Below are 14,009 nucleotides of genomic sequence, written 5' to 3' on the forward strand. Positions count from 1 at the left end.
CAGAGGACTTGGCCCTGACCTGCAGTAACACCGAACCCTGTGTTCCTAAGTGCCAAATAATGCCAAACCTCTTCTAAGGTGAGGCCCCATATATTGGGGCTAAAACTCCAGAAGTAGTCTCTGGCAAAAAGATTTTTTATTTGGATGTGAGTTTATTTACATTAAGGCCTTACAAAGGCAGGAAGTCACATTTTGTGGCACATTTAACGAAATGTATTGACTGAAAATAAGGCTGGGATTGTCTCAGAAAACCCAGGACCTGCAGTCACACTGGACTCTAGCAGTCCTGTGACCAGCAAGTCAGGACCCAAAATCTTCAGCTAGGATACTTGAGTATCCAAACACAGCCATGCCGGTAAGTCCCATGCAAACCTCAGTCCATCTGAACTGCATCTAGTTCATCCAAGAACCGTTGGCACTTCCCCATCAGTACCTTGATGGCTTCACTCACTAGCACCTCTGGCGGCAACACCCCTGTTGACTCGACAGAAACTGGAAACCAAAGAGACACTTCAGCTCAGGCAGGGCTCGCAAAAGCTCCCGTATTAAGCTACGCAGACTCTACATCTGGACTCTACAAAGAAGCGGCAGCACCAAAGACCTGCCCCACTTCACCCTACGCCCCCAACCTGACACTCACAGATATAGTGGTCCCGAACTCGAGCAAGTCGTACAACCTTCTTTAGCTTCTCGTTCCGGAACACTTCTCTGCTGAAGGTATCTAGCCGGGGATTGGCAACTCTGGCCACCTTTTTACCTAGTGAAAACAAACCGTGTTCTAAATACACGAGCCCAGAGCTTTCACTTATGCTACCTTCACAGGAAATATACTTTAGGTCCTGACCTGAACGGGTATCCCAAATGTCATACCTTGGACTTCCTGCACCTCAATAACACCAGGCGAGAAGCACCGCCTCAGCTCCTCCGCTGCATCCCCTTCCACAGGCTCAAGCAGGGTGATGTCTGGCAGAAGCCTGTAACTGGCTGTTGCCACAGGTGAAAACTTGGCATGATCCTTGCCTGGAGGGAAGAGAGTAAAACAGCCTGGGGGGAAACCTTCACATTCTACAAACCCCTAACGGCAGAGGCCCACCAGCTTGCTCCTTGTTAGGACATCTCAGCTGAGCCCTTCAGTCACACCTCACTCCACTGTAATCAAACCACTCTGCCCAGGACAGCCAACAAAGTTCTTACCAATGCCCTTGACACAGTGCATGAGTAAGTCAATCTCCTGGCCAGGCCGTAGCTGAGCGATGAGAATATCATCATGCACTGGTCTGATCGTGCCCTCTGGGAAGAGGTCAGCCTGATTCCCCAGGGGCACCCATGTCATGTGCCTGGTGTACACTGGGGAAAGAAGCACATCAGAAAAGCCTCACTCCTTAAAACCAGCACCTACCAAGAAGTGGGCCTCTTGCTCGCCCTACCACTACTTACCTTTATGGTTCACATAGAGTTCATTGGGGTCAGAGGAATCTTTAGCAGCATGGGGGTTCCGAGTGCACCTGACCTGAAGCCGAAACTGTAGAGTATCTATCTCTGTACCTTCTTCATCTCCTGCACAAAGGGAGAAAGTAGAAGCTGTTAAAGAACTACTGAACATTTGGGTGCTAGGCACTATGCTGAGTGCATTAACTTAAATTTATCATTTAGTCTTCCGGACAAGTTACAGTAGGCAAGGGCAAGTGTTCACACAGATAAGAACAGATACACACCAAAAGATCAGTAACTTGCTCGAGGTCATACAGTAATCAATCCAGGATTTGAACACAGGCAGTATGACTCCAGAATCTACTTCAGAAGAAAGCTGCTCCCATTTTCCCAAAATTTCATTTTCTCTCTCACCTTGGTTCCGATATTCAAAAAGACGGGGATCAGCATGAATGGGAATGAGCCCCAAGCGATGAGCAAGGATCTCATCCTGGACAATGGACGTGTTGTTGTACACCAGGACCTTTTCCACAGCCATGGTTGGCACCTGCCCAAGAAAACAGAATCGTTCTCCAACAAAGACCCTACAGATTCCCCATTTACTCCCACTTCCTGACAGGGGGACCTCTTCCTAAAAGAAGAATTGCTTAGTAAAAAGTGTATGAGGAATGCTCAGCAAAACTGCAAGAAAACTAAAGGAAAGGGGCACCTTGAGACAATTCTACAAGTATGGTGATGGCACAGTTTCCCACGCAACTCCACCTTTGTCACCAAAATAAATACCTCAGCTAATAAAATGCGCCGAAAAGCATTGGCAATGGCTGCATCAATTCCCACCATGTCAAACTCCAATGAGTTTTCATCCAAGTGCACTACATCCACACGGAAATTCTGCGGGGACAGAAAAAGCACTAAATGAAGCCTGCTCTCTGGAGTCAACACCTTCCCCCCTGGACATTCCTCCCAGTGTATTAACATTCGCACTCACCCAAGAACCTCCCTTTGACCAGGTGTCCCTGATAAATGTTCCTTTCTCCCCCAATCCCTTATTAGGCTCTTGAAAAGTTTCCCTGTTTTCATCCTCTACTTATGTAAAATTCTCTGTAATGTGGCTTCCAGCCCAACTATCCTCAGAAACTATTCTACTAGAGAATAGGCTTCCATACTGCTTAATGGAGTTGACATTACTCAATCCTTATCCTACTAGACTTCTCTGCTGCATTCAGCATTGATAGAATCCCTTCATTTTCGAACTCTGCCTTGACTTCTGAGTACCAATCTTCTGGTTCTCTTCCTCCTTCTCTGACGAATCCTTCTAAATTCACTTTCTTCGACCCACTTCACCAATGTCACTATTTCCCAGGTTTTTCTGTCTCTCTCCAAGATGACCTCAATCACACTCATGGTTTTAACAACCACATATACTAAAAAACCCCAAATTATATCTCACTTCTGATCTCATTTCAAACACACCTAGTACTAGCCTGCTAAACTTCTCCATATACAGGAAACTTAAATGCAGCATCATTCCCTTCCCCTAGATCTATTTCTCATCAGTAAATGACACCACCAGCCATCAAAGCAGCTCCTCAAATTAGGTCCTTTTATATTTCCTCCTCAAAGCCCACACCAAAGCAATTATCAAACTTACCTTCTATATCCCTTTTGCTCTATTTTCCTGATTACAATCTGAGTTCATGTTTTCAACCTCAGTTCCTCTATGCAATTCTGTCACAAATCTGACTGCCCTATTGGATCTTCAACTCGTTCTGTCCCAATCATTTAGGCTGCAGATCATGTCCACTTCAGAGCTCTTCAAAAACTCCCCATTACTTACAGGGTCTAAGACGCACTTCAATCTTGCCTACCACTCATGCTCCCCATTTTACATTCTAGCAATAATAAACTGCTTGGACGTTCCTGGAACACAGTTCACAAAGCCTTTATAATTTCGCTTCTAGTCTTAGTCCCTCCTCACCCTTCCCTGTTCTCAGATTCTACTCATCAGGGCTCAATCCAGATGTCATCTTCTTCAGGAAGTAAATCTTCCATACCGCTGCCCCCAACCCCATTCCCCTTCTAGATTAAGTGCCTTTGTGGGATCACCCCATCCCCGGTTGTCCTTATCTCTATCAACCGCCTTTACCGCATTACACTGGAATCACTTACGTACGTTCTTCTCCCACAAGACTAAACATCTTGCTCCTCGAACAGGGCAGAAACCGTGTACACGAAGCGCCTTAGCACATTGCTCAAACGTTTTAGGAACGGAGCATACCACCAGGGCTGCTTCTGAGGCACAGGCTGCCCAGATACACGGTCGGTTCTTAACACCCTCTCCAAATCCACGTACCTTCTCGAAGCGGTCTTGGTCCCAGGCATCATCATAACCCGAATAGTTACCAGGAAAGTCAGTGGTATGAACCTAGAGTAAAAAGACGGGAGTCTGCGAAAGGGCAGGTAGGGCAAGCCCGCCCAACCCCACCCCATCCCTGTCCCACTCTCATTTTTCCTTCCCGAGTTCAAGGCCATAGGCTTACATTGCGAACCCCGAACTCTCCTAGAACCACGCGGGTCCGCATTTCTTCCACCGCCTGAGCAGCCGCCATCTTCAACCCCTCCACGTGACTAGGGCAGCAAACTGGCGCGCGCGCCCCCCACCTCCGTCTCCGTGGCAACGCACCCGGGATCTAAGTATCGCGAGACTCTGCCCAGACTCCGTCCACGTCCCCAGCTTCCGGAAGTTTTGGCCAAACATCCGGGTTTCTCCTTTTTGCGTTCCGGTTGAACTCACCTCTCTTTCTCGCCCCTGGACATCTCCCTCCTTCAGGCCCGCGTCTCTCCCACTCCTCCGCGCGCTGGACTAGCGCGGGCTTCAGTGACGGGAGCCCTCGAGGGACATGGCAACTACAGCGGCGCCGGCCGGCGGCGCCCGAAGCGGGGCTGGTCCGGAATGGGGAGGGTTCGAAGAAAACATCCAGGTAATCGCCCCAAGGCTCCGGCTGCTACCAGCCCCGGGGCTGGCAATCGCCCTGAGGTGTCGTGGAGACTCTCCCTCGGAGCTTGGAAATCTGTTCCATTTGCAACACTTGTTCCCTCCTTTGGATCTTGGTATACACGAAAGTCTGTGGGACTAGTGCCGACCTGAAAGGTCCAGCCAGAGGGCCTCAGCTCTCTGCGCCCCCCTGCTCTTGCTTTCCAGACAAGTTTGTGTTGGCCGATCGGGGTCAGGCATGGCGAGGGAGCGGGCGGTATTCACTGGCACTGGCTAAAACCATGCTGTGTGCACAGCCTGGTTTGGGGGTTGGAAAAGACAAAGGAAATGGGTACTTTTGCAGCCCTCTGAGAATTTAACTGGGAAGGTAGAAGAAAGACATATATGCAAGACAGGGAATGGGTTTCCCAGGCTAGAAAGGAGAACCAGACAACCAAGCATTCTGAGAGCAAATGAGGGAAAGAGAGCGGCCTGATCTATGGCGATTCCAAGCCATATCCCCAGCAGTGGACTAACAAAGTCCCAAACCCTGCGACCAATAGGAGGACGTACAGGTGGAGCAGAAAGATCTTGCACTCCAGAAGCCATTGTCTTCACAGGGTGGAGGCTCAGCTGTGATTGACATGGAGAACATGGATGATACCTCAGGCTCCAGCTTCGAGGACATGGGTGAGTTGCATCAGCGCCTGCGCGAGGAAGAAGTAGATGCCGATGCAGCTGCTGCGGAAGAGGAGGATGGGGAGTTCCTGGGCATGAAGGGCTTCAAGGGACAGCTGAGCCGGCAGGTGGCTGATCAGGTAAGCAAGACTGGATCCCTAGCAGGTGGAAAAGTATGCCTAGGCAGGCCGCAAGTTCTGAAGTTGTGTTGAAGCTCACCCCACGTTGTCTGACCCCATAGAACCATGTAGAAATCCAATGGAAAATAAGCAACGGGGACTATAGTCTAGGGTCTCACAATCCCAACCCACCCCACTTCTGTCTTCCTTACTTCAGATGTGGCAGGCAGGGAAGAGACAAGCCTCCAGGGCCTTCAGCTTGTACGCCAACATCGACATCCTGAGACCCTACTTTGATGTGGAGCCTGCCCAGGTGCGAAGCAGGTGAGGATCCTTCTCCTAACACCTAATCCTTCATCCAAACCACAACCAGATACCAAGCCCTTAGGCTCCCCTCTTCATGGCCCCACCAGCCCTCATCATTGCACCTGTACCCCAGCTACACTGTATGTCTTACCAGTCACAGAACAGGACATGGTGATAACACATTGCCTTCCTCCTCTTCCTTGTGTAGCAAACTACTCTTCTTCTCTCAACACCTAGCTCAGATGTCACCTCTGTCCCCCATTCTTCAACCCCATTCCCAGTTTGTCCTCTCCTGGTGTTCCTACAGAACTCTGTGCTTTCCTCTAACAGGTGACACTTGGGCGATGCTGATTCCGAGTCAGTCTCCCCAGAGACCTCAGAAACAAGCTCAGTTTTATTTTATTTATTTTTTTTATTCCCACCACCAGAACAGTCTCTGAACCACAATATCAGCACATAGTTTTGAATGACTTTTCAAGAAGTGGATCTAATTTTGGTTTGGATCTTTTGTTCATCCTTTAATTTAAACAATATTTATCAAATACCCAGTACCACTTAGCAGCCATTTATTAAGCATTTGCTCTGTGCTGGGCCCTGTAATACTTAGGTCTCATTGAAGACAGAGGGTGAAGATAGCTGGGAGCCTTGCCTTCGAGTGCAGTTACAATAGAGCATTTATTTGCTCTGATGGAACACACAGAAGGGATACCTGACCCAGAGTAGGTAGAGGGTGGGACAGGATAGGTTTTCCAAAGGAAGTAAAATGAAGCCACAATCCAAGGTATTATTAAAAGTTGGCCACCTAAGAAGTGGGCAGAAGTGACTTGTACTTTTATTCCTTCTGTGTGGAGTTTTCATACCAGTTCACATGTACTTTCCGAGACGATGTTCAGTGGTGCCTGGAGAAATTGGTAAGCAGGAAGATGCAGGAGACACACTGGTTCCCTCCAGTAAACCTTTCCCTCTAAACCTCTCCCAGGGCTTCATCATCACAGCCCTGAATTCTTGGCATTCTCTGCTGAGGTTTGCCTGTCTTTAAAGGGGAGCAGGTCAAATAGGTAAATCGCCAAGCCCTCTCACAAGGCCCAGGTGGGCTTTCTGAGTTCTCCATATTGCTTCTGCATGTTAGCACAGTATCCGAAGGATGTCCTTCCTGGGAGCATTTTTAGGGACAAGGAAGTTATTTTCTCATTCCTTGTCTGTCTTTACTACCCTCTTTTCCCTTTGCCATCTAGCATGTTCTCTGGAGTTAGAGATGTAATAAGATTCAGGCCCTCCAGAACTTCATAGCCTAGGGCTACTCATCTCTCCTCTCCCCTCTTCTCCCAGGCTCCTGGAGTCCATGATCCCTATCAAGATGGTCAACTTCCCCCAGGTGAATACCCAAGGTAGCATGTCTGGAAGAGCTGGGGGAGGCACGAGGGCAGAGGGTGGGGCCACCAGGCAAAGCCAAGGAAGACATAAACAGAAGAGCCATTGTACCCTCCAGCCTGAATGAGTTGGTATATTGACAGAAAATCGCAGGTGAACTCTATGGACCTCTCATGCTGGTCTTCACGCTGGTTGCCATCCTCCTCCATGGGATGAAGACATCTGACACCATTATTGTAAGCAGGACAAAGGACTTTGGGGGGTGGCTGAACTAAGTTGAAAGCTGCCCACGATGGAGTGAGGTAGAAGCAGCCCCTGAGGAAAGCCCTAGGTGAGGCTGAGTCCAGAGGCCTCCCAGGACTAAGCAGAGCCTTCACCCCACAGCGGGAGGGCACCCTGATGGGTACAGCCATTGGCACCTGCTTCGGCTACTGGCTGGGTGTCTCGTCTTTCATTTACTTCCTCGCCTACCTGTGCAACGCCCAGATCACCATGCTCCAGATGCTGGCATTGCTGGTAAGGAGTCCAGCATGGTGGTGGGCAAGGGTGGTCTTAAAAAGAGCAGCCAGGCCTTGCTCTGCATCTGTCCTAGGGCCCCAGGGCCTGGAATGGGATGAGCTGGCCACTGGATCATTTATTTCTCAGAGTCTGCATGAGAGCTCAGAGGCCAGCCCGGCCTGAGTGATTTTCCTCCCCACCATTTTCTTTCCCAGGGCTATGGCCTCTTTGGGCACTGCATTGTCCTGTTCATCACCTATAACATCCACCTCCATGCCCTCTTCTACCTCTTCTGGTTGCTGGTGGGTGGACTGTCTACTCTACGCATGGTAAGCTGGGCAAGAGGTTGCCAAGGGTGGGCTAACCTCCCAGGGAGTTAGGGAAAACCGCCCAGACCTTGGGCTGAACCCCACAAAGGGCTCCAAATGGCTAAGAGCCCAAAAGTGGTTCCGCTCTGGGTAGGAGTGTCTTCTCCACACTGCTCACTTTGGAGCTAGGCCCTCTGAGCTGTATTCCTGTGGCCCTAGGTGGCAGTGTTGGTGTCACGGACTGTGGGCCCCACACAGCGGCTGCTCCTCTGTGGCACCCTGGCCGCCCTACACATGCTTTTCCTGCTCTATCTGCATTTTGCCTACCACAAGGTGGTAGAGGGTAAGTGACAGGAGGGCCTGAATGTGGGGGAAGGAAACAGCTTCCTCGGGCAGGGTCGAGCCAACTCTCACCTTCCATTCTCCTCCTTTCAGGGATCCTGGACACGCTGGAGGGCCCCAACATCCCGCCTATGCAGAGGGTCCCCAGAGACATCCCTGCCGCGCTCCCTGCTGCTAGGCTTCCTGCCACCGTGCTCAATGCCACAGCCAAGGCTGTTATGGTGACCCTGCAGTCACACTGACCCCACCTGAAACCCTTGGCCGGCCCCCTCTCCCCCCATCTTCGGAGCAGAGGAAGATTAAAGAACAGTATTGATGACATGTGTCTTTTTGATGGGGTCTGCAGCTGCCTCAGAGCTGTAGCCACTTAAGCAACTCCCTGATGCCTCTTGGGGCTTCTGAAGGGCACAAGGCCAGGAACCCCTGGCCAGGACTGCAGGGCTCTGCAGCCAGTGCAGAAAGTGGGTCAGCTCCTCTGAGGCCCTCTCTCCACCTACTCCTTCCTTCCTCTTTAACTCTCCCACGGTGTCTTGCTAAATATAGACTTGGTAATTAAAATATTGATTGAAGTTTGGAACTGCAGCTGCCATTCCAGTGGTCCTCCCTGCCACCCTACTTCCTATACACTTTGCTGTTTTTCTGTCACTGGTGGTAATGGCACGTGTTCTCTCTTTTATACCCTCATCCAGGCAGGATGATGGTGGGACAGCCCAGACTACATTGAAAGCAGTGACTGAACCTGGAACCTGCCCCTGAGGGCAGGGGACACCTGACCCATGGAGCAGCAGGGAGGCCTCAGACACAGGAACCATTAAGTCTGATGGAGGAGTGCACCCAGCTTGAGTGGGCTCAGCCTCACTCGGGACACCAGTGGAGCAGTGATAATTTTCCTGTGGGAGCTCACATTTGAAGCCAAACTTGGCTTTGTGCTGGTTATACTGGGGCCAGAGGAACAAAGCCATCGGTTTCTTCTGTCCTTTTCAGGAGTGCTATTCGTTCCTAAAAACAACCAGCACCCCAAGCATAGCACCATCCACCCCACCATCCATTTAATCGGCTCTACTTAACGAGTTAAATCAGGTGGTTAATGAAATAGAATTGTCGACCTCCCTTCACTATGCTTATTTTTTTTATTTATTTTTTTTTTTTTACCTTTACCCGAGTTAATCTGGGTCAGCATCTTTCCCTCCTAGTAAAAGGCAAGAAAGATGTGCCCTTCATTTGCCCTATGTGGCCCCACGTTGGGGGCACTTTGTCCACTTGGTGATGGTGTGGATCAGGTAACATGGGGCCTCAGGTAACTCAGGTGACATGCCCTTATGTGGACAGAGTGCGAACAGAACAGCACTGTGCACCCTCTGCAGTGTACTCTTCCTGAAAGTTCCAGCCCACTTAACAGTTGTCACCACTCCAGGTCGCCGAATCTAGCACGCCCTTTAATTGGGCTACCCCAATGTCACAGGTACGGAGAGGCTCGGTCACTGACGTCAGCATCTGGGGAAGGGGTGGCACCAGCACCCTGCACCTTCTTGAGGCTTACCTGGCCCAGGGACCCTTCAGGGTGCCCGTGTGCCTGGCAGCTACGACCACCTCTGCCCGTGGTCCCCCGAGGCCTCCGCTGCGGGGCAGCCATCTTGGCGAGGGGCGAGGGGAAGTGCTCACCTGCCGCCCCGCCCCTCCTCAGCGTGCGCGGCGCCGCTTGTCAAGGAGGGCGGGCGAGGCCCGGATTACGGGGTCGTGGGGTCCTCCAAACTGGATGGGAGGGCGTGCACAAGATGCAGGCGAAGACACCGAGGGTCTGGCCCTTAGGGAGAAGGAACGACGGAGGAATGGGCAGAAGCAGCTGGTAACAGTCCCAAATGCCACCTCCACGTGACGTGACTGCCTTCTCCCTGCCACACCCCCTGCTCTTCCCAGGCCTCAACTCTACTACCTACTTTCCGAGCGGTGTTCGGGCCCACGCCCAGGGGAAGAGCGGCCCCACCGCTCCAGAGCTCCCGGTGTGCGCAAACCCGGGGCCGCGTGGCCTAGGCCGGGCAGGGGGCGGGGCAAGCGGCGGTGACGCGACCGTTGCCATGGGAACCCACCGCCCGCTCAGGCGCAGGAGCCGCAGCCCCAGCCGGTGCTGCCGCCCGCCGCCGGCTGCCCGCTGCCCGCCTGCCCGCTTCGGGCTCTCCCAGCGGGGCGGTAGGGGAGCCGGGCTGCAGGAAGGGAGAGAGCAGATGCGGCCTCCGAGCCGGAGCGGGTCCCGCATGACCTGAACCGAGGCCCCTAAGCCGCCGCAGCGACCGCGAGGAACGAGGACAAGCGCGAAGCAGCGCCCGCCTGGCCCCGGACCGCGCGCTCCGGCCCGTCTCCCAGACACGGACGGCACGGTCCGCCCCGACCCCAGCGCCGCGCGGTCTCAGCCCAGCCGGCGACCTCAGAGCCTCCGCAACCTCCGCGGGCCCCGAAGCTCTTTGCCTTCGCCTTCGCCGCCGCCGCAGCCGCCGCCCCCGCCCCCGCCGCAGCCGCCGCAGCCGCCTGCACCTCTGCCACCGCCTCTGCCCCCGCTCCGTCCGCGACCCAAGCCCAGGCCCCGACCCCAGCCGCGACCCCGCCCTCGGCCCCGCCAACCTCGGCCGCGGCCCGCGCCCCGGCCCCGGAGGCCCAGCCGTGGGTACGATGCTGCCCAGCTCCATCCAGATTTCGGGGGAACCGCTGTCAGGCGCCGAGGTGCGGGACATCTGCCGCGGCCTGCGCGACAACGCCGTGCGCCTGCTCTCACTGCGCGGCTGCCGCCTCTGCGACCGCGACTTCGGCCGCATCTGCCGGGCCCTGGCCGGGGCCACGTCCCTGGCGCAGCTCAACCTTAACCTAGGCGTCGTGTCCAGTCCCAGCCGCATCAAGCAGCTGGCAGAGGCGCTGCGGACCAACCGCTCCATCCAGTCCCTCTTGTGAGTGCGCTCCCTCGCAAGGGGGTCCCGGGCACTGCATCCCTCTTCACACGCCCCCTGCCACCGCCTGTTCCTCCACACACCTTCCTGTAGCTGTCTCTGCACCAGCCTGTCTTCTCACCCCTGCACACCATCTCCCCATCCCTCTGCCCATGCCTCCACGACCCCCTCCTAGCACATCCCTTACCTCCGGGCTTTGCACCCGCAGCCCCACCCCAAATGCGATGGGATACCCACCCCTTTCTGGCAGGGCACGTGTACCTCCCCACCTAATCACCGGCCTTGACTTCTTGGGAGCAGCTCCTCAGGTCTCAAGAAGGAACTCTCCTGGGGATTAGACCCCTGCCCCTACATTTGCCCACTGAAGAATCCCAACCCACCAACCCACCACACTCCTCTGTGCTCTGTCCTGGATCTCAATCCCTAACCTAGAAAAGAAGCCAAATTCCCCTTCTACCTGTATTCCTTTAGAATCTAGAATTTTCTTTCTCCCTCCCCAGGGCCTCTCCCAAGTGCTATGACAGGTATCCTTCTCACCTTTAGGGCTCACATAAGGGAAGGGGATCCTTCCCTTACAGATAGGGCTGATGACTGCAGTGACCTTTGCTCTCTGGTCTCACCCCCTCAGCCTACATGGGAGTCCCCTGACAGATGCAGGGCTGGCCTTGCTGAACCCAGCCCTGGCCCTCCACCCTGCCCTTGTGGCTCTGGACCTGGGGGACTGCATGCTGGGTGATGAAGCCATCAACCTCATCTGTGGCCTCCTCCCCCCAGATGGAGCCAAGTCAGGTGAGAGAGAGGCCCTGCTGAGGGCATGGGCTGATATGGCCTTGATGAAAAAACCAGGTGCAGAGAGCAGGGGGTGTGGTCCAAAGCTGAGGGCTCTGAATGTGGGTGAGAATGTGTTTTAAATCCTCCCAGGAAGGAGATGGATTGGGGCCTCAGCAGAACAGAGACTCAGGCATCCAGGCTGCAGTGGACAAGGAAGGCATGTGTCTCTAATGGCCCTGGAGCTCTGTGGTGGGGGTAGGGTGGCTCTCTGCCACCAGGGAAACCCCAGAGATCCAGGGCAGGGGAGGGGCTTGAAGAGGAACAGACTCCATCCTGGTTTCTCCCTTCGATTCTGCCCAGGCTTGAAGGAGCTAACGCTGAGTGCCAACCCTGGCATCACCCCTAAGGGCTGGAGCCGCCTCGCGATTGCTGTGGCCCACAGCTCCCAGGTCCGCGTCCTCAATCTGGACTACAACCCCCTGGGTGAGGCTCAAGGAAGCCCCCTGCGAGTCTCACCACCCCATCCCCATCCAAGAGCTCCAGTTCAGGACCCTTTGGTTGTCATGGTAACCCCACCACGGTGGGGGGGGGGGAAGGAAGGGGGATCTGGAAGATAGCAGAGAAGCCGCTTATGTGGAGGACCAAATGACCAACAGGTGCATCAAAGTATCCATCACCACCCCTGGGCCTGGCTTGCTTCATCGGTTCACTGGCCACAGTGCCCCCCTATTGGCCACCTACCAACTGTCAGCATTTGCTGGCGCAGGGGTGGGATCTAGGGTTGTTAGGACACTGGGGAGGCAGTGGGGAGGAAGGGTTAGCAGGCCCGCTCACGACTGCAGGTGACTGTGCATGTGTGCTGCCTCCCCAGGTGACCATGTGGCAGGGATGCTGGCTGTAGCTGTGGCCTCCAGCCGCACCTTAGAAGTCCTAGACTTGGAGGGCACAGGGCTCACCAACCAGTCAGCTCAGGTGAGAAGTTTTCATGTCTGGGTATGGGCTAGAGGTGGGGGTGCAGGGGAGCTCACGTGTCTGTGGACATACTGAAGGGGTGGCAGGCTGGAGTGTGAAGCCGCCTTAACTGTGTTCCTCCTCTTCCGCATTCTTCCCCCACCTCAGACCCTGCTGGACATGGTAGAAAATTACCCCACGGCTTTGCGGAGCCTGGTGTTGGCTGAGAACAGCATTAGCCCAGAGCTGCAGCAACAGATCTGTGACCTCCTCTCAGAGGGAGAGGAGGAGGAGGAGGTGGCGGGAGGGGCTGGCGACACCCAGGAACGAGAGAGAGGGCGGGAGCCTGCTGCCCACCAGAGGAGCAGCAGCTCCTGGATGTGCCCCAGTGGTAAGAGCCCCAAGGGTTGATCAGAGCCAGATCTGGAAGAGGCCCGGGACCAGGGAGAGTGGGTGTGGGAAACCTAGGCTATGTCTCACCAGATTTGTGTCCCTGGTGGAATGAATGGCGGTCTGAACACCCCTCTGCCCTTCCACAGATCCCAGCTCTCAGATGGTGCTCATGACTTCAGGACTCGGTGACAGTCTGTTGGCTGAGACCGAGATGTGACTCTCCACTTGGGCTTCTGCACATCATTACATTTTGTCTATGTCCCCAGCACCTTGTCCCAAATATCAGGGTCAGGCCCTGGGGCCTGGGAGGGAGGGAGGGTGGGGGGTGGCTGGGGCTCTGGTAGCTCCCGGCAGTGGTGGGAAGCTCTGGAAGCTGACTGAGCAACAGCCTCGGGGGCACTTGAACCCAAGGCAACGCCTCTGGACTTGTTGGCAGCTCTGGCTGCAACCCGCTGGCTCGGAAGAGATTTTATTAACTCTACAACCTGGTGTGTGGCTGTGGTCCCTGGGGGGCTGGCAGTAGGGGAGGAATTGGAACTATTAGACACTAGGGGGCAGTGCCACCCCGCAGCCCAAGTTCCAGGCAGCATCCACTGGCCCCAAATATCTAACAGGTCAGGCTCAGGTCTCGGACTTCTAGGACCTGGGGTCCTGGGGCGACACCTTACACAGGCCCCCCGTAAGAATCGTAACTGAGGCAAAGAGACCGCCTCCACAGGTGGGCTGGACCCTACCTACCTCAAGGGGAGACTCAGGGGCCCTGCCAAGGTCACTTGAGGTGCACCTTCTCTCACTGCCTGACGCTCTGTGGCCACGGACATCCCAAGCAGAGAAGGGCAGGGGAGACTCACTAGCAAAGAGCAGAATTTGACTAGAACTGGGAAGGCTCAAGAATGGCACCAGGAAAATCATTAAGAGACAAATTGGGCCA

General features: G+C 54.4%; 3 protein-coding genes across 6 annotated transcripts; 2 read left to right on the forward strand and 1 right to left on the reverse strand.

Moving 5' to 3' along the window:
- Positions 1–114: 114 nt before the first annotated feature.
- On the reverse strand, positions 115–4,121 carry POLR1C (RNA polymerase I and III subunit C). 2 transcript variants are annotated; one of them, XM_015071216.3, is made up of 9 exons: positions 3,972–4,121; positions 3,785–3,856; positions 2,215–2,322; positions 1,846–1,978; positions 1,438–1,557; positions 1,195–1,347; positions 871–1,020; positions 641–757; positions 115–492 (listed from the first exon to the last, which is right to left on the reverse strand). In XM_015071216.3, exons 1-9 carry the CDS (start codon positions 4,038–4,040, stop codon positions 374–376), a joined length of 1,041 nt encoding a protein of 346 aa, XP_014926702.1. In that variant the 5' UTR covers positions 4,041–4,121; the 3' UTR covers positions 115–373. The 2 variants fall into 2 exon arrangements, with proteins under 2 accessions (XP_014926702.1, XP_026913486.1); XM_027057685.2 differs by having other exon boundaries at positions 274–492; positions 3,785–3,877; positions 3,972–4,064.
- A 49-nt stretch (positions 4,122–4,170) lies between these two features.
- Positions 4,171–8,909, forward strand: YIPF3 (Yip1 domain family member 3). 3 transcript variants are annotated; one of them, XM_015071213.3, is made up of 10 exons: positions 4,171–4,412; positions 5,026–5,223; positions 5,420–5,526; positions 6,838–6,883; positions 7,023–7,115; positions 7,264–7,395; positions 7,593–7,706; positions 7,905–8,028; positions 8,121–8,248; positions 8,721–8,909. In XM_015071213.3, the coding sequence occupies exons 1-10, from the start codon at positions 4,332–4,334 to the stop codon at positions 8,781–8,783; spliced, it is 1,086 nt and encodes a 361-aa protein (XP_014926699.2). In that variant the 5' UTR covers positions 4,171–4,331; the 3' UTR covers positions 8,784–8,909. The 3 variants fall into 3 exon arrangements, with proteins under 3 accessions (XP_014926699.2, XP_014926701.2, XP_014926700.2); XM_015071215.3 differs by having other exon boundaries at positions 4,172–4,412; positions 8,717–8,856; XM_015071214.3 differs by lacking the exon at positions 8,721–8,909 and having other exon boundaries at positions 4,172–4,412; positions 8,121–8,346.
- A 1-nt stretch (position 8,910) lies between these two features.
- On the forward strand, positions 8,911–13,962 carry LRRC73 (leucine rich repeat containing 73). Its single transcript, XM_053222763.1, has 6 exons — positions 8,911–10,963; positions 11,592–11,752; positions 12,095–12,217; positions 12,606–12,701; positions 12,849–13,076; positions 13,225–13,962. Exons 1-6 carry the CDS (start codon positions 10,692–10,694, stop codon positions 13,293–13,295), a joined length of 951 nt encoding a protein of 316 aa, XP_053078738.1. The 5' UTR covers positions 8,911–10,691; the 3' UTR covers positions 13,296–13,962.
- Positions 13,963–14,009: the final 47 nt, after the last annotated feature.

The sequence above is a fragment of the Acinonyx jubatus genome, chromosome B2 (assembly GCF_027475565.1).
Source record: "Acinonyx jubatus isolate Ajub_Pintada_27869175 chromosome B2, VMU_Ajub_asm_v1.0, whole genome shotgun sequence".
NCBI classification, from domain to species: domain Eukaryota; kingdom Metazoa; phylum Chordata; class Mammalia; order Carnivora; family Felidae; genus Acinonyx; species Acinonyx jubatus.